The sequence below is a fragment of the Pelmatolapia mariae genome, linkage group LG16_19, assembly GCF_036321145.2.
Source record: "Pelmatolapia mariae isolate MD_Pm_ZW linkage group LG16_19, Pm_UMD_F_2, whole genome shotgun sequence".
Classification (NCBI taxonomy): Eukaryota; Metazoa; Chordata; class Actinopteri; order Cichliformes; family Cichlidae; genus Pelmatolapia; species Pelmatolapia mariae.
The window spans coordinates 65,946,635-65,964,674 of record NC_086241.1 but is presented as its reverse complement, the minus strand read 5'-3'; the positions used below and the strand labels follow the sequence as shown (position 1 = coordinate 65,964,674).

The window sequence follows — 18,040 nt, the reverse complement described above, 5'->3', positions numbered from 1 at the left end:
AAGCCTCAAGAAATAAACCGTGGACTTTAGAGTGGGATTAAAGTTCAAAGGTGATTCAGGAGAGCCAGCACCGACAGAAAGCTCTTCACTCGTAAGTTTTTTCCAGATTAAAATCCTAAATGCAATCACTGTGGAGTTTGTTATGTAATTTAACTAAACTCTAATGCTTACCTACAGGAACTGAACTACAGAAAACTGTCAGCCTTTTATTTTGAAATTTCAAAATAAAAACACTTGGCAAACCGATCTGTGAGGAAATTTCAAAATATGTTGAGTTGGACAGTTTTCCAGTTTAGTTCTTATTGTTAAACTGTTCACTTCAGTTAGTTTTATTAGTTGGAGTTTAGATTGTATTCACTGTGAAATGGATGTTGTTTGATGAGTTCAGAACTGTACAAAATTACAAAACGCTACTAACACACATACTCATGTAAAAACCCAGTTTACATGCGTACCAAAGCTGGCTTAGAGTTAGTGTGCTGACATAGTTGGCGAAACTGACGAATTGTTAAGACATTTTTTAGATGTTATTTAGTTATGTTATCTTGTAATTTTATTTGACTAAAATGATTTTTTCACACTTAGTTTAAGTTTATTTTAGGTAAACGTAATATAATCTTGTTTCCAGCAGTAAATTCACTTTAAGTTTCTACAGTCTTTGGGTTTAACCTAAACACTTACCTTTATGTTGAAGCAGTGACCGGAAATAGTCTTGTTGCTATTGGATGCTTTTCCGGTACAATGTGCAACATTCGTATGTAGCGTAGCGTCTGGTGAAACTGTAATACATTTTCCAAAAGTAAACAGTTAATTAATTTTTGTTGCGGGACTCATTCACGAAGACATTTTAACCGAACGTAAGTCAGAGGTTTATATAATGGTTTGTATTTGATATCCCAAATTACAACGTAGCATGTCGGACGCTTTATGTTAATTATTGCTTTGTTGTGTTAATAAAGTTCCGCTGGCAGACAGGTTTTGCTGCCGCAGAGGCGAGAAGATTCAGACTTTGAGTGTATTTCTCCCAAATATTTATATCAGCAATTACACATTTTTTTTTCTTTCCCAAAGTGAACTGTATGTCAAACCTATTCTCTTAGCAACAAAAAGCTATTATCTGTTTTTTGTCTTTTTTTGTTATTACTTTGGTTTGGTTTTGACCCTTTCCGGTTTTTAAATTGTATTGTTTTATTTATTTATTTATTTTCTGGGAATACGGTGAGATGGAGGCAGGTGATCCGCTAAAGAGAGCTGCTGAAGATTAAAGTGAAGAATATAAATACCTGATTTTCCACTTTGGACATTTTATTTTATTACTGAAAGCAGCACTGCCCATGCATGGTACATAATTCAAACGGTGATAGTAGTTAATATTAAAAACGAACCCATTTACAGTGTAGTTACACAGGCAATAGACCGGGCACTTCAGGAGAAATACTAAAGAATTCACACATTGGGGTGTGTTTATGTGATCTGGCACATTTGGTATCAGTGGAAAATGTGAGATAATTTTTCGAAGGAAGCCAAGGAAAATAATTTAACACTCGGGTTTATCAGGAAAGAAGCAGAAACTGACGGTGACAACAACAATGGAAGGAAGGAAGGAAGTGAAGGATGGTGGTTTTACAGATTTCGGTGGAAAGTGGGAGAAATGATTTGTGCAGTAAGAAACAGAAGAGATGAGAGTAGAAAAATCAAAGTTACAATATTCACAGTAGGTGAATACAGTACACAGAGAAGGGTGTGTGTGATATTCTCATGGTTACTAATAAAATATGATGCACAGTTGATTTTAAATCAGATCAGAAAGATTAAAGTGAAATTACACATGAAAGACAGTCTACCAATGAAAAATGACTCAAGAGTTCAGTGCCTTAAATTAACACAAATTGTGCAGAGGCAACTTCTTTGTTTCTTCTCTTTCTTGAGCACTGCAATCTGAGAGCTGGTGATAGTTATGCTCTGACTACCAATAAACCTAACAGAAGACGAAAATGTGTATAAAAGATGAACAACTTTTCCACTGTACCACCCACTTGCACTCTGTGGAGTTTTTACTGCTTCTTTTTCATTGGCATCTAGGTGCACCATGGCAGAGGTTTTCCACCTGAAGACACCGCTGCTGGAGAGCATCAACATGTCCAAGAGGGTGGGAGCCACTGTCTATCTAAAAATGGAGAATGCACAGCCCTCTGGTTCCTTCAAGATCCGCGGCATTGGGCACCTCTGCCAGCAGGTGGGAATCTTTACAGCCCCCCTCACGCATGCTCCCTTCCTTCAGATCCACAGTGTCACACAGTGACTGTTTAATGTGTCGTTGCAGCTCGCCAGACACTCCAAAGGAGTAATCTGCTCTTCAGGTGACTCTGTCCTGTTAAACATCATATTTTCATTACAATGCAGTGTCATTGGTGTGTTTCTTTAGTATTGAAGGTGGTGTTTTTTTAGGTGGTAATGCAGGTATGGCTGCAGCATATGCAGCCCAAAAAATGGGCGTGTCAGCCACCATCATAGTTCCCTCCTCCACTCCTCCATTGGTGGTCCAGAGACTCCATGATCAGGGTGCTACTGTCAGAATTGTAGGCAAGGTGAAGCTCACTGATATGATGGTTTAAAATCCAGAATTTAGATTTATTTTTTATTTTTTTAAAGAAGACTAAGACTCTTATCTTTGCAGGTTTGGGATGATGCCAACACGGAGGCTCTCAAACTGGCAGAAACTGAAGGGCTTACTTATGTTCCTCCATTCGATCACCCCTTGCTATGGTAGAAAACCTCCTCATTAAAGCACAGAGCACTTTAAAACGACTCACTTTCAAACTGTACCTGTGTCCACACACTCACCCATACAGGGAGGGCCACGCCAGTATGATTGCAGAGGTCACTGCCTCTCTGGGTCCCAGCGTGAAGCCCGGAGCTGTGGTGGTGTCTGTGGGCGGAGGGGGCCTCCTGTGTGGGGTCATCCAGGGCCTCAAGGATGTGGGCTGGACAGACGTGCCCATCGTCGCAATGGAAACAGTGGGGGCACACTGTTTCAATGCTGCAATTAAAGCGGGGAAGTTGGTCACTTTAGATGACATCACCAGGTTTGAGTTTAAAGTAGTTTCAAAGTTTTTTGCAGTGAAGTGTTTCGAATGTACCCTCATCCATCCCACCTACTGCCTCTCCACAGCGAGGCTAAATGTCTTGGAGCGAAGACGGCCTGTAAACAAGCCTTCGACTACAGCCAGAGCAGCAAGCTGACAATCATCTCTGAGCTGGTGACCGACCAGCAGGCTCTGCACGCTATCCAAACATTCCTGGGTGAGTGTTTTTTTCCTCTGAATTTGCCTTTAAGCTTGGTGATGAGTGTCAGTTAATGAATTTTTAATTGGTTTTCTTCATATTGCATCACATTTATTCTCACCAATTGCTATTAAGTCAGTTTCCAAATCAGCATGGTAAAGAAGGGTTTTTGCAGAAAATTAGAATGAGGTTTTACTCTGTAAAAGACTTCCTGTACATAAATGCTTTCATAACCAGTTTTGCTTCCCTGTATAATGTTTTTCTTCACTTTGAGCTGCTGGACAAGCATGTCTTTATGCCCCAGAATGAATGAAATTAACTGCAAACCATACAGGCCTCTGGAAGCCATTTTCTGCCCTCTTGTGGGATTCTTGTGGGCAGAGAAAGTCTAATGATTAATGATAGAGCTACAGCCAGGGGAAGGAAGTAATTTATTAGCACATTTATTCAAGCACTATACTTGTTGGTACTTATTATTAACTTATACTGAACAACATCAGTTGTAGTTAATTTATCTAATACAACAAAATATACTAATCTTATATAGCACAACACTTTGTGAAATATTAGACTAGGGCTGCTTTGCACTATAAACTTAAATATGTAACTAAAGAACACAGATCTGTGCAGCAATACTTTTAATTCTTCCCTCGCACATTACTCTTCTCAGATTTATCTGGCAACCACCAGAGCAGCCTGTCCTCCGTGGTTTGCAGTAAAATGCTGCCTAAATTTCCCTCATAAAATGATGGAGTGTCACAAAAGCCCCTACACATGCTGATTTATCATTTTATAACAGAACAAACACTTCTCCATTGAGACTTTAGAAACATTTTGCTGTCGGTTTATTTAAACTTCATATCTGTATGAAGTCAGGAGCCCCACCCACCTGCTGGTCAAACCTTCTGTTTGCATGGGCCAGCCACTCAGAGGACAGTTTAGGTTTTAAAGGGTAGCAACACTTTCTGTTCTTCCTGGAGATCCTGAGGTATTCCCAGGCCAGATGAGATGTATCGTCTCTCTGACTGTTTCTGGGTCTATTCTAGTTGGGTGTGACTGGAAACCTGCAAAGAGAGGAACTAGGGGGGCATCCTAACCAGATGCCGGAGCCACCTTCTACAGAGGAAATGTGAATTGTACAAAGCCGGTCCACTTTAAGTTGGTTTTTGAATGATTCACGCATGCAAAGAATTTAGGTGAAGGGTCTGAATACCTCAATGTTCACACCATGACAAAACTTTTTCATCAGTAACTTTTAAACCTGCTGCTTTGTGGCTTTGCTGAATAGTGGAAAATGTTTGAAAAATTATGCACAACTAAGTGGAAATTGCACCGGAGTTAATGTGATGGCATGCCGGTTGCAGATGAGGAACGCGTGCTGGTGGAGATGGCGTGTGGAGCAGCGCTGGCAGCTGTCTACAGCGGTATCATAGTCAGATTACAAAATGAAGGTAAGTCCTCACCTTCCTTCTGTTTTCTTCATACTGAAGCAGCTAATGAGTACTTTAGTCCATCAGGCTGAGATGGTTGAGACCTTCTCAGTTCAGAGAAATGACTACATCAGTTACTGCTTCTCCTCATTTTAGGTCGTCTGCCAGCTCTCTTGGGCCCTCTGCTGATGATTGTGTGCGGTGGCTCCACCATCAACATGGAGCAACTGACCAACCTGAAGCACAAACTGCAGAGCTAAACTTCTGTATGCGTGCAGGTGTGTGTATGGGCAGGGTGTGTATAACAATGAAAAACTTCAGTGAGTGGAAGGATGAGCTGAAAAATAAAGAAATGCGCAGTTTTACTGTAAATTTAAAAGCAAAAGTCTCTTTTTGTAAAATTTAAAAGAAAGTTTATAATATTTTAGTGTGATTATATGTTAAGTAACTGAAATAAATCTCTATAAATGATTAAGTGTTTTAATTTAAATGTCATTTTGAGTAATTATTGCTTAGCATGCAGTTACACAGTTTTGTCACATGGTGGTGTCACAGCTCTCTAATCAAAAGTGCCCCACAGTTAGAAACACTACAGACAAGTATTAGCATATCTTTTTTTTCCATTTTGTTTGTCAGAAAGCCCGCAGTAAGTTTCAGTGAAGTGCCAGTCACTGTGTTTACCCACATGTGTGTTGACAACAAAATGAGTATTGGTTGGTGACTCTCGTAGCAAGAAACGGCACTTGCTCACTGATAATATCTCTGCTCTCATCCCTGTGGTGTTCAGCATGAAAGGAGAGAGCATCAAATATGGGCAGTTTTGACTACATGCAATGGAAAAAAACAGTATAAAACCCAGAGCAAAGCGACGAGATAAAAATAAAGTGTTTGCCATGCGTAACTGAACTCGTGGGTCATTCATTGAAATATCCATCACTGCCTTGTCCCCCCAGAATCAGCTGATAAGGACACTACACTGCACTGAGGTGTCACAGTTTAGTAAAGTGCTATCTTAAACAGAACTGCCAAAATAGCAATAAATTGCAAAGAGACACCTGGAAATTTTTCATATTATGAATAAATACTAGTCGTGTGCAATGCTGCATATTTTGGTATTGATACAATCGATATTTGGATCGATCTGCCCACCACTAATAAATACCTATCCATCCATATTCTTCTGCTTATCCAGGTCAAGGTAGTGGTTGAGGTGGAGCTTGTCATAGGGTGAGGGTGGGGGACACCTCAGAGAGGTCACCAGTCTTTCGCAGGCCTCACAGCTCGCACTGTAAGGCCACAGTCAGTTGGTGCATTCAAACCCTCACTTGCTGTGAGGTGGTGGTGCTAACCACCAAACCAGCTTGCTGCTTAGCTTCATTGCCTTCCTCTGATGTGCATTTCCGGCACTCCCCCGTGCATTTTGGGATACTCTGCTGATTTTTCATGCACATGTTACTGCACATGAAAAATCTGCTGGTCAGGTCGTTTTTGCGATTGGATTGGTTTAACTCTTACCTCTAACCCTGACAGCTGGGATCAGGTCCAGCCTGTCACAATACTGAAGTAGATATGCAGTAAAAGAAGATATTAGATATTTTAAAGGGCAGTATTAACTATATTTTTACATTTTTGAATTTAAGGTGGGGTTGCAGGGTGGTTTAATGCATGCAACCCCCCCCCCCCCCCCTATTTCCTAGGCTGTTGCTTTGATTTGCTTTAAGTGAAAACAACAGACCTTTGCTTCTGGATTGTTTCATGTCACATTAAAATTAGCAGTCAGGTCACTTTGTGTTGTGTGTAGGCGGCTATTACTATGGAAACAGCTCCTCACTGCTCTGTGCAGAGTTCATTTTAACAACTTGTAGATAGTGTTTGCCTTCTCAGCTCTCAGACAGTTGCATAAGATGTCAGGTTCTTCACAAAGAGCACTGGCAGATAATGGACTTGATGCGAACACTTGCATAATCCAGTGTATTTCTTTGCATTGTCTGTTCAGAAGCAGCCCGAGCGACAAAAGATTGAATTTTAAAATAAGAACAGCTCCATGTGTAATCTTGTGGAGGTGAAAATGGGAGTTTTTTGTGATGATAAAATGATATTTATGATAAAGGTTCATGTTGCAGTGTGTGTTCTGGTTCAATCTGCATTTCAAACAGCCTTTGAGGCATTTGTTATAGTTTTATAATGAAAATATTAGATGGTTTCCTTTGCAGAATAACCGGCAATGTTAATAAAGACTTATGCAATTTGAATAGCTGCATAGACAGAAGAAAAGCCTGGAAAATAAAAAGGCTGTGGCATTGTATTAATGAAAGGTCTGTATGCTACAGGCCAGCAAAACTGCTCCTTTTACAGAGATGGTCATGCTTAATGACAATCAATTAATCAAGTGCATTTGGTGACCAGCACCTGCCTGCTGCTTATCTTATTAATTCCCTTAGAAGAAGTAAGCATGTACTTCATTTTTTAAAGCATGACTGAGTCACAGTTCTAGTAGCAAGACACCACAATGTCCACAGTGTAAAAGAACACAAACAAACGTTGGTGCTCTGGAGGGGGGGGGGTATCTGTTTTCTGAAAATTGACTGGCAAAAACTGCATTTTGGGTAAGCATTCAAACATTGAACATTCAAAGGTCATATCATCCTGTGGGTTAGATGGCTGCTCAAAACAAGCTATAGCTGGAGCTCGGTCCCAGATCGCAGCTCTCACGCATGGATAATGACCCTCAAAGCAGGGTGGGTGCAGGACCAAAAGTGCTCATTGCCCTTTTCATTTGGTGCATTACTCAAAATTGTGCAACACATCAAAAAACTAATCACAGTGTTTTTATTATTGAATGTGAAATAGTGAAAATCGTCTTCCTGTTATGCTCCTCTGATCAACACTTTGCTTGGTTTTTAAGGACATCTGTTGCTGAAAATTTTAAAGAGGTTGAAATCTGTCATCACGTCGTCCCTGTCGGATCTGATTCAGTAACAAAGGAGCAAATATAAAAGCAGCTTATCTCAGGATTAGCTCAGACAACATTAATGTATATGCTTCTCATTCAGCTGCAGTCTCTGGTTGAAAGCAGAAACCAGTTTATTCCAGCAGTAACCCTGAGCAGTCTGGTTAGACTAGGTAAATCCCAGGAGCGCAGTCGACACTTCGCACTTCAAGGTCACACATGGTGCGGACATGATTGTGTTGTAAATGCTGCTCACTGTGACACAACAGCCTCACAGTCCATTCAGACGACCGGGAGAAACCGGTACGTGTCGTCTCACCTGCTCACCTGCTCTGTTAACGGTTGAGCAATTTTCCACTCTGTTCCCACATGATTAAAGATTCTTGGTCTGCATCATCCATCTACCTGACCTGCAGCTGTGTTCCCACCTCTGGTGGATGTGATCTGGGAAGCGGGCTGACAGAGGAGCTAATGGTCGCAGCAGCCCATTTCTATGACAACAGAAAGCTTTGATGAGCCCAGCAGAGGGCATTTGAACAGAGCTGCGGCTATAAATAGAACAAGTAAACAAGTATGAGCAGAGGAGGTGGCGAGAGCGGTTCATGTCTGTGTTTATGTGTTATGCACGTCTCTACATATGTACATGTAATTTGCACATATTTATTTATGCGATTAATGTCCCATTTATCCTGTCCATGAATCCCCTCCATTTTTCCCCTGTCAAACTCTTGGAAAAAAATTGTTTGATGTTAGGTTTTATCCCACCTTATGAACACAGTTTCCCACATGTGAACAAAGTCAGTGTAGAAGTATTCTTACAGTATATACTCACCGCATCAGCAAAGGATGCGGTTAGAGGTGACTTCACTTCCACTGACTCTAAAAGAAATTATTTAATCATTTCTCACCAGGATGAAGCTGTTTTGTAGCATTCATATAAATGAAATAATAAAAATAAAAGAGACAAAATATATTTCTAATTGCAGCTGAATACACAAAGAAAGGAAGCTTGACATTTTGTCTACTAATTAACGATTTATGTATGGGCTCTCTTACTTTACAAAGGTCTTGCAGCCTGTTTGTCACGTACTGCATGTGGCAGTGTAAAGGTCACAGTGAGTGGTCAGTCCTGCTGAGCTGAGCCGGCCGGTGATCAACATTTTTCACCCCTTTTGTTTTCCCATTGTTGAATGTACCCTACATGCACAGGCTCACTGCAGTGAATGCACTGTAATTGATGTTCATGTCAAAGAGCGCGGTGTCCTGCGAACACGCTGCTTTTAACTCATGCCACACAGCGTGAGGCACCGCTCCTTTTTTACTGAGAAACTGTGTTTCTAAAATTAGTAAGAGGAGCAGAATGAGGATGCAGAGACGGCGTGTTATTGATGCCTTGATTTGGGAATGTTTGCTCATGTTTTTTGACAGGGAATCACAAGGTAGAGCTGAGCAGCTGCTGTGCGTATCCAAGGCAACCTGATGACGGCATATATTGAATCTTAAAATGAAGCTTGATGAGTTTAGGATTTCATCATGGCAACAGGTTCCTATTAAAATACTTGTTATTCAACAGCTGCTCGGTTTCATGGGCTTCAGGAAAACTCAGATACTTTTTATACTTGTACTTTAATTTTTGACAGGATGATCTTAACTACAGTTTAATTTTGATAAAAATGAATGAAGGTTGGTTGAGCTTCATCCGTAAACGGGGCGAATGAAGCCACACAGTGAGCTCAGGTTAGATCAGATACTGTGTCCACTTTATTAGGTACATGTTGTTTGTAAAAGATTGGATCTCTTCTGCCTTCAGAGCCGCCTTAAATCTTCATGGCATAAATTCAACCCTCCTCTGGGATTTTGGTACATATTGACATGACAGCATCACACAGTTGCCCCAGATTTCTCAGCTGCACGTTCACAATGCAAATTGGATCTGGTGTCTGTGAAGGCCATTTCAGTAGAGTTAACATCAGTTTGAGATGATCTGAGTTTCAAGTGCCATGGTGTGTTAAGAAGGTGATGAGTACACTGTGGTCATAAAGGGATGGACATGGTGAGTAACAATGCTCGGGTAGGCTTTAAACAATTATCGACTGGTACTCAGAGAAGAAAATATCTCCCACACAACCCCAACAGCTTGAACTGTTGATATAAGGCAGGATCAATTCGATCAATTCTTTCATGTTACGACAAACTCTGACCTTAACATCTGAAAGTCATAACAGAAGACTCATCAGGTGAGGCAAGGTTATTCTAATTCTCCTATCGCCCAGTTTTTGATGAGTAGCATACTGGAGCCTCATTTTCCTTTTCTTAGCTGACAGGAAGGACACCCAGTGTGGTCTTCTCCTTCTGTATTCAGAGAAGCTCTTCTGCATACCTTGTTTATAGCAAGTGTTTATTTCACTCACTGTTGCCTTCCTATCAGCTTGAGGTAGCCTGACCCTCCTCTGGACCTCCGACTTCAACATGTCATTTCCTTCCAGAGAACTGCTGCTTGCTGGGTATTTTCTCCTTTCCAAACCATTTTCTGTAAACTCCAGAGATTATTTTTTGGGAAAATCCCAGCAGGTCAACAGGTTCTGAAAAACTCAGACCAGCCAATATGTCACCAACCTCCATGAAACATTCAAAGTCACTTACATCACATTTCTTCCCCGTTGTAATGCCTAGTAGTGCTTTAGCAGCTTGTTTTGATCATGTCTAAATACATAAACGCACTGAGTTGCTGCCATTTGATTGGATAATTAGATGTTTGTGCTAATGAGCAGTTCAACAGATATATCTAATAAAGTAGTCAGTGAGTGTAAAGTCTTTGGACCAGCTGTAGCTCACAGCAAGCTTAAATTAGTTTTAGGTAACACCATTAACGATGCTCTAAAAGGCCCGAAGGGGGATGCCTTGGTTTTGGAGCCCGCCTCAAGTGGTCATTAGAGGAACTGCAGTTTTTGCGACTTCTGGATTTCAATTTTCAGCTCCAGAGGTTGTTGTTTATACATAGAAGCTGTTTAAAGCAGGGTATTTGTGGCTTGTAGGATTGTAGTACAATAGAAAATTACAGTATACCCACCACACCCCAGGCAGCAGTGGTTTTCATTTCAATAATGCATGCTGTATGAATATTTCATCTCAGTGCTGTATTTAATGCCTGACCTTCAAGATTCACACCACAGGGAGGCAATGATTTCACACTACACTACACTGTGTAATTGTCGGTAAATCCAGAACAGTTCAGGTGTTCTGATATCTCCTGGAAACTCAAAAGTGCTCTTTAAGTACGCTAACAGAAATGATCAGCTTGCATAAAAACACTGGAAATAACTTATTGCTCTGCGACTGCTGTACCATCAGTGATGATACTGATACCTGCCACTCAGGTGAGGGATGTCAGTGGGCTGTGTGTTGAAAGAAGCTCGTTCTTTGTATCTGAAGAGCTAAGACAAACACTTCATGTTGACTTTTTTTTAAAGTGGCAGTCTGTTCTTAGGAACCAGAGCCCTCCTGCTTTATTTTTCAACCGTCAGCAATTGGTGATTAACATCTGAGGTGGTGGGTGAAGCAGCACTGAGTCATGTGAAGCACGACCGAGAAGCACTGCTGAAATGAAAAATCTATTTACCTGCAGATGTATCAAAAAAAACAACAACACCTAAATATTTAAAATGCAGTATACTAATATCCATTCTTTACATAAAATTTAAGTAAATGGCATGCGATAATTAGCAGCTGTCAAACCAGCTTAGAGGTACATTACAATCATCTACAGTTGACACCTTTTCTATTGATTTCCACTTACTGACCTGTAAGCCACACCATTCAGCAGGTGGAGCCTGATCCACAAATAATCAGTCTTTAGGTTAATCACTTCAGGGGCTGAACTATTCAAAATACTTCCTGCCTAAACCATCTAAATTAATCTGTGCTTCCTTCCTTCCACAGGTCTGGCCTCCATCAGCATCAGCTGAACATCTAGTGGCAAGAAATCAGATCTCAGCAGAGAAATGCTAAATGAACATAATCTTTAATCTGTGCTTCCAATTATACGTTACCAATTAGATTTATAAATGACTTAAATGAAAATCTGTGACATGTTTTACTGAGTTAATGAAGAGGCCCTTAATTACACACTTATACAGTTTGGGAGCTAAAAGCACATGCTGCAGCTTTTGAAAGCAAAATTACTGTTCAAGCTTGTTTGAGTCAGGATTTCAGCTCTCAACAGATCAGGGTCTCCTGTGCTTTTCATGCCGACATGTTTCCATTGGGTGACAGTTCAGGACTGCAGGCAGATGAGTATAGTCCCTCGATACAGAGGAATGTGTGCAGAATGGAGAAATAAGCAATAGCACTGTCTGCAGTATCGCAGCATATTCTGTGCCATATGTAATTACCTTATACACATGCTGACTTTTTGATGTGCAGTGACAATAAAATATGAATAATTATCATTAAGGTCTAGTTGAATTATTATTTGATTGGACCAAAGGGCAGGCTTTTGAATATCCATCTTTGTCTTTGGACTGCGGAGCTTTAAACAGACATTCAAAGCTGCTTTTCAGCTTTGTCTCTGCATAGTTTTCTCTGGATTTCCTGAATCTTTCACATATTTTAGGGTCAAAATTATCAAATTGTCTTAAATGTATGACAGGGCCTGATAATTCAGGAAGAAGGATATGAAGTTAAATTCTGGACTAAACAGGACTGCAATTCTGTTTATAGCCATGTGCCAGTGCAGTATTTCAGAGTGAACTCCCCTCCTGTCTTTCAGCGCTGCCAATTAGGTTTTCCATTGCACTGAATGCACTGACGATACTGTTACCCAAGCATTGTACTAATAATGGCTCATTTATTGTATGCATTGCCTTAAAAAAGGGGGGGAGGGGGTTGAAGCACACTGGAACATGCAATAGAAAATAGAAAAATGTCCGTTAAACTAAGATGATGAAATACATTAAAATGATCAAAGTGAAGTTTATATCTGTCCTCATTCTGAGCACTGCTGTACTGCCAGCTTCTTTTTTACTTTATAGATACTGAAAGCCTCAAAGGCAAAAGTTAAAGTGGATAATCTCTTTAGCAGGATTGGAAGTGTTGCATAAAATGGAACAAATGGGCCAAAACATGTAGAACGCACTGCAGAGCTACATCTAAAATATCTGTCCCATTAAGCAGCCTGTCTGTGTCACTGGGATCTGCTGCACTGCATTCTTTTCTATTTTGGAGTTCTGCTTCTCATTTTTATTGACCTTATGTAATTTTCTTTTGAGGTTAAGCAGCACTGCTTAAGAAAAGATGTAGGAGGGATTTTTTCTTTTCACTGTTTAACTAAATTCCGGTGCTGCCACTACAGCACCTCCCTACTTTCACTGCATTTCCATCGCCATGCAGGGTCCATCACATTAAGCGCTGTTCCAAGCCAACTAGTTTTAAACGGAAGTGGGTTGTAAAAGCCCTCCAACAACCAGTCTGCATCAAGGCTTACTAGAATAAGCTCACAAAACTGACATTGCTTTCATGTCTCAGCAATAAACAAAATGAACCAACTTTCAATATTTATTAAAAAGAGTTAGTTTTAATCTAATTTCTATTACTAAAGATAAAATTAAGACAAAGCAGGGTATGAATGAAAATTAATTGCAATAGATAAATTTTCAATAACTGATGATCTCAGTGCACTATCTGATAATCTTAACTGCTCAAGCTGCAGAGAAAGTTTCTGTTTGCATCATAGAAAGGTGAGGACATCCCAAAGCGTGCCTCTGTATTTCTACCACAATACCTTTTAAGACTCTCCAGTGACTGCATGTGTGACTCCACATGGAGTGGGAGGGTGTAGGAGCGGGACTGGAACTGGACCTTCAGCTGCAATCAAAGAAAGTTATTGTTCAAACTGGACGCTATGGAAAAATGTCTTTCCATTTTCAGGTATTTTTTAAGAAGCTTAAACAAGCTGGTGTGTCTGTTACATGAAAACATGAGAGTGAGTGAGAGACTGATATCACTGGAGTTATCACTAGAGCTGTATATTTCAGTTTTTATATATACTTTATCTTTAAAATAGACCCTTCAAATCAAAGGGAGAAAGCCTCAGTGATCAAACGATCCCATGTGAACAGCACTATGGCAACAGTGGGAAGACAGATCTCCATTTTAACAGAACCACACTCGGATTGGAATCAGTTGAGGGGATAAAAAGACAAAAGAGAAGCATAGAGAGAGAAGGACAACAGAACATAAAACATGAAAGAAGACATTCTGAAATTGTTCAGGACTGTTTGTTCAAAACTAAAAGAATCAGTGACAATTATTCTGTTCTTAGTTTTTATGGACAGAATTTCTTGGTGTAGCCAAGTGGCTCTCAGCTGGCCTGGGAACGACTTGGTTTCTCCTGGACAAGCTGGAAGAAAGGCTATCCCGTAACCCTGTGCCAGATAAGCAGAAAAAAGATGGACTGATGGATGGACCAGTTTAACGTAGCTGGTTAAAGGAAAGGGAGCTGATAGCTGAAGGCTCTGGTTCTCATTTAGTTTCAAAAACCACAAATAATCCTGTGATCTGTTGAGATGATGTGTTACTGTAAGGTCCCTAAGATATGACAGAGGCTGATAGTTAAGGAAGAAGGAGATTACGTTATATTCTGGATTTAACTTGGTGCCATTTTTGTTATGTACACCACTTTGCATTTCATAATCGGTTATTATTAATCTCTGGTACTTTTCCACAGTGTTTCTGCTGTCCTGTCTTCCTCCCCTCACCCCCATCCAGTCGCGGCAAATTTACCCTCGCTGAGCCTGGTTCTGCTGGAGGTTTCTTCCTGTTAAAAGGGAGTTTTTTCTGCCCACTCTCGCCAAGTGCTTGTTCATAGAGGGTCATAGTGGGTTTTCTCTGAACTATTTAGTGTCTTTACCTTACAAAATAAAACACCTTGAGATGACTGTTATTGGGATTTTGTGCCATATAAATAAACTGAATTGAATTGCGACTGAGCCAAAATCCCTGTTGGCACTCTTATGCGACCTGTGTGCTGCTTTGATATTTTCAATCGCAAAAATGTTTTCTACCATATATTTGTCAGTCTGTGATTTTATTGTAATAGCTGCGCAGTGAACCGTGGCTAACAGACGCAGAGGAGCGAGATTTCTTCCTGCAGAAACCTTGAGGCAGATACTTGATGCCCAAAGTGACGATAAAGGCAGTCAGTCATTTTTATGTGAAAGGAATTAGCTCCTTTCACATAAAAATGACTGATGATGAACGTTTTAGTATATCTGCATAGAAGCAAAGGAATTAATATGGGTATGATACACAAGCAGAGCAATTAAATTATCCCATTCTACCATTTTAGCCGCTATAATGTCTTGTGAACCAGAATAATTTATGTTAACACAACAGATTTTAGATTCAGATGTGTCAGTATCTAAATAATATTAATATATATAATCTAATTAGTTTTGTTAAGCGGACTAGCAAAAAATCTGATAAGTAATAGAATTTCTGATCATATGATTCAGCCTGTATCCTCTCAGCTGTGTGTGGTATTTGTGCAGCAGACATTCAGCTTCCTCCCCGAGCATCTCACGGACTGTACCACACCGTGAGTTCCCCCCTTCCCTCACCCTTGCAGTGGGCCGCTCCCCCTTCTTTACCGCCCACTTTGGTTGAAGCCAAAACAGAACATCATGGCGATTGATGGTAAGTAGGCCAATAACGGCTCTCCTCTCCTTTTAATTAACTTCAGCTGGAAATGATATGTGTCAGCGGTGATTTGCCTCTGCTTAAAAGTGTTCGTGAGCTCAGGAGATGAGTGCTTGGTTCGGCTGGAAGCAGTGAAAGTTGTTTTTCTAATTTTCTTTTAGACGGTAATTTTCCTTTGCAGTGTGATAGAAGAGAGGCAGGAAGAAGCTGGAAGCGGCGCTTGCTCTGTTTGTAAAGGTGGTGCTGAAAGGAAAGCTCCACTCCGCTCTTTAAACTGCATGACATTCATTCAGACCGAGCTTGTGTGTGTGTGTGTGTGTGTGTGTGTGTGTGTGTGTGTGTGTGTGTCAATTTCACGGAACTCGAGCTGTCATTTGGTTTGCAGCCTCGCTGCTGCACGTCTGTGCTTTACAACTCGGAGCAGAGCTCACACAAACCACATTAACGCACTGTTAATGCGGATAATGAATGCCGTGATTTCTATTCCAGTGTCCACCGTGTGCTTTTACTGCTCACCTTACTCCGATTATGTAACTTTGCAGGTTGTAAGCAGCTTTGGTGCTTAGTTTGTTTGATCACTTTGGATCCCATGCTCATATTGCTGCAATACATTAAATGTCACAGGAAGGAGGACATGCCATAGCTTAATGATAGATGACCTGTTTTTTATTAATATAGAGTTCCCTTTTTTGTGTTGATAACACAGAACCTTTTCTTTACCCTATCAAGTTATGGACCAGTACGAGTGAAAAGCTAGAGTCTGCACTAAAGGTGCAATATAATTAAGATCTCTGCAAACATGCAGATATGTTGACCAGTAGCTCTCCCCCCCCCCAATTAATAAATTGTAGCCGCTACTGGTAAGGAGGAAAAGCCAGGTTACCCAGTGATTGTAAAGTTGTTGGTCCTGCCCCACTCTTTCAGTCTGCATGCTGACGTGCCCCCGAGCATGGCATTTAATCCCAAATAATCTGGTTTCTTCCTGTTTTGTGAAGGTGCTGAATGCATAGGATGAAATATTGTATGAGTGTGTGTGGATGAGCAGACAAGCCAGTGTACTCCATTGTGGAGTCTTTACAGGAAGATGCTAACATTTTTTAATTGCATTATTTGAAACAATTCTCTATAATTTTCCAATCTCAAACATAACTCAACATATTGTTACAACATTTTTCCCCACTGACTCCCAGGCCAGTAGATAGTAGAGTTTTACTAGCCTCTAGTAAGTACAAAAAAGCTCATTTAATTGCTTTACATACTGCTGGTTTAATCTGCACAAATATTTCAATAATGAAAATTCATTAAATTAAATTTCTTTCCCAGTTTTAGACTTGTCCCTGCAGGCATTGCTGCTAAAAAGAGAGGTGGGCAACTGCTCTCAGCCTGCAGCAAAGTTTATGTGTCAGATTTATACAACCCTAAAAATGCAGTCATTTGTAAATCCGACAAACCCAGTTTTTTTCCAGAGTAAAACATAGAAATCAAATCAAATGACTGTGAAAATCTAACATTGTAAGAAAAATTTGAATTTGAATTTTGTATCAGGCAAGAATGGGACACCTTTCTTCTCCCAAAAGTCCAGCAGGTGGTCTCCTCAGTTCCCAGACTGTCTTGAATGGTAAACATGGCCGGGCCCCAACTTTATTGAGACATGTTGCTGCCATCATATTCAAAATGATCTTTTTTTCCAGCCTAATCATTTGAAATCACTTTTAAGTTCTGCTGTGAATGAAATATGGGTTCATGAGATTGTCAAATCATTGCATTTGGTTTTTATTGATATTTTACACAGCATCACAACATTTTGGAACCAACTTTTCACAGGCCTGTTCACAGGTGCAGCAGTGCTGAAAAACCCACACAGCCTATGAAATGCAGAGAGGATAAGTCAGTGTTAGTCCTTTTAAATTGATGTGTTCAGCATTTCATTGTGTAACTGTGTGAATCTATGCTGGAGGATTGATTTCAGTTTAGTTAATTTAATATGTTTGATACAGTATGCTCTCCTGCTATGTTTCCTTTTTGTTTAGTATGTAGAATATCAGAGTTGGAGATGAAAATTCAGAAATGTTGCCCACCTACCCGGGCAATATCCAAGCTTATCGATTCTTGATTCTTTGCACAGTACACAGAAGATAAGAAGCCGGATGCTTTTTATCTTTCTACTATTAAACCTATAAAAATAAACATATGTGGACCTACATTTTTCAACACAGAAAACTCAGGCAACGTAGAAACATCACTGATAATGGCACTGGTGTCATCTAAATCTTATTATCTTAGCATCTGAACCTGTAAAAGTTTAAAGTTCTCGCTAGTCTTTGGAGGGAGGTGATAAAATAATAGGTCGTGAGGAATACAGGACAGCAGAGATCACCTCTAGAAAACAGCACAGTGACGTGAACTCCAGCTGTAATCTAGGCAAATAGACCATCCATTCTCTTTGGGCCTTCGGGCTCTGATCAGCACATGAAGTAAAGAAACACTTTAAGCGTGAGAGTCATTCATGTGTGATGGAAGAGCTAAATTTGCTGCTGCAGCTTTGTCTTTCAGTTTGCTTTTTTATGTCTAAAGTTTTAACAACAGGTTCAGGACTTTAAACAAAACAGTCACGTGGATGAAACATGTCAGATTTCACTTTGAATAATAATCAGAAAACAATTAGTGCTCACTAAATATA

The 18,040-nt window shown here is 40.2% G+C and overlaps 2 protein-coding genes across 4 annotated transcripts in view; both read left to right on the top strand.

Annotated features, from left to right (window-relative positions):
• Positions 1 to 29: 29 nt before the first annotated feature.
• sdsl (serine dehydratase-like) lies at positions 30 to 5,604 on the top strand. Of its 2 annotated transcripts, none has more exons than XM_063499302.1 (9): positions 30 to 91; positions 2,083 to 2,236; positions 2,324 to 2,360; positions 2,449 to 2,588; positions 2,678 to 2,766; positions 2,853 to 3,086; positions 3,173 to 3,303; positions 4,650 to 4,736; positions 4,872 to 5,604. In XM_063499302.1, exons 2-9 carry the CDS (start codon positions 2,090 to 2,092, stop codon positions 4,973 to 4,975), a joined length of 969 nt encoding a protein of 322 aa, XP_063355372.1. In that variant the 5' UTR covers positions 30 to 91; positions 2,083 to 2,089; the 3' UTR covers positions 4,976 to 5,604. The 2 variants fall into 2 exon arrangements, with proteins under 2 accessions (XP_063355372.1, XP_063355371.1); XM_063499301.1 differs by lacking the exon at positions 30 to 91 and adding an exon at positions 730 to 857.
• Positions 5,605 to 15,298: 9,694 nt separating this feature from the next.
• syt14a (synaptotagmin XIVa) overlaps positions 15,299 to 18,040 on the top strand; it is a 60,680-nt gene continuing 57,938 nt past the window's right edge. Inside the window, exon 1 of one of the 2 annotated variants that reach the window (XM_063500156.1) lies at positions 15,299 to 15,357. In XM_063500156.1, coding sequence (XP_063356226.1) covers positions 15,345 to 15,357 — 13 coding nt within the window. In that variant the 5' untranslated portion in view covers positions 15,299 to 15,344. The remainder of the gene's footprint in view (positions 15,358 to 18,040) is intronic. The other variant, XM_063500157.1, reaches the window with a different exon arrangement.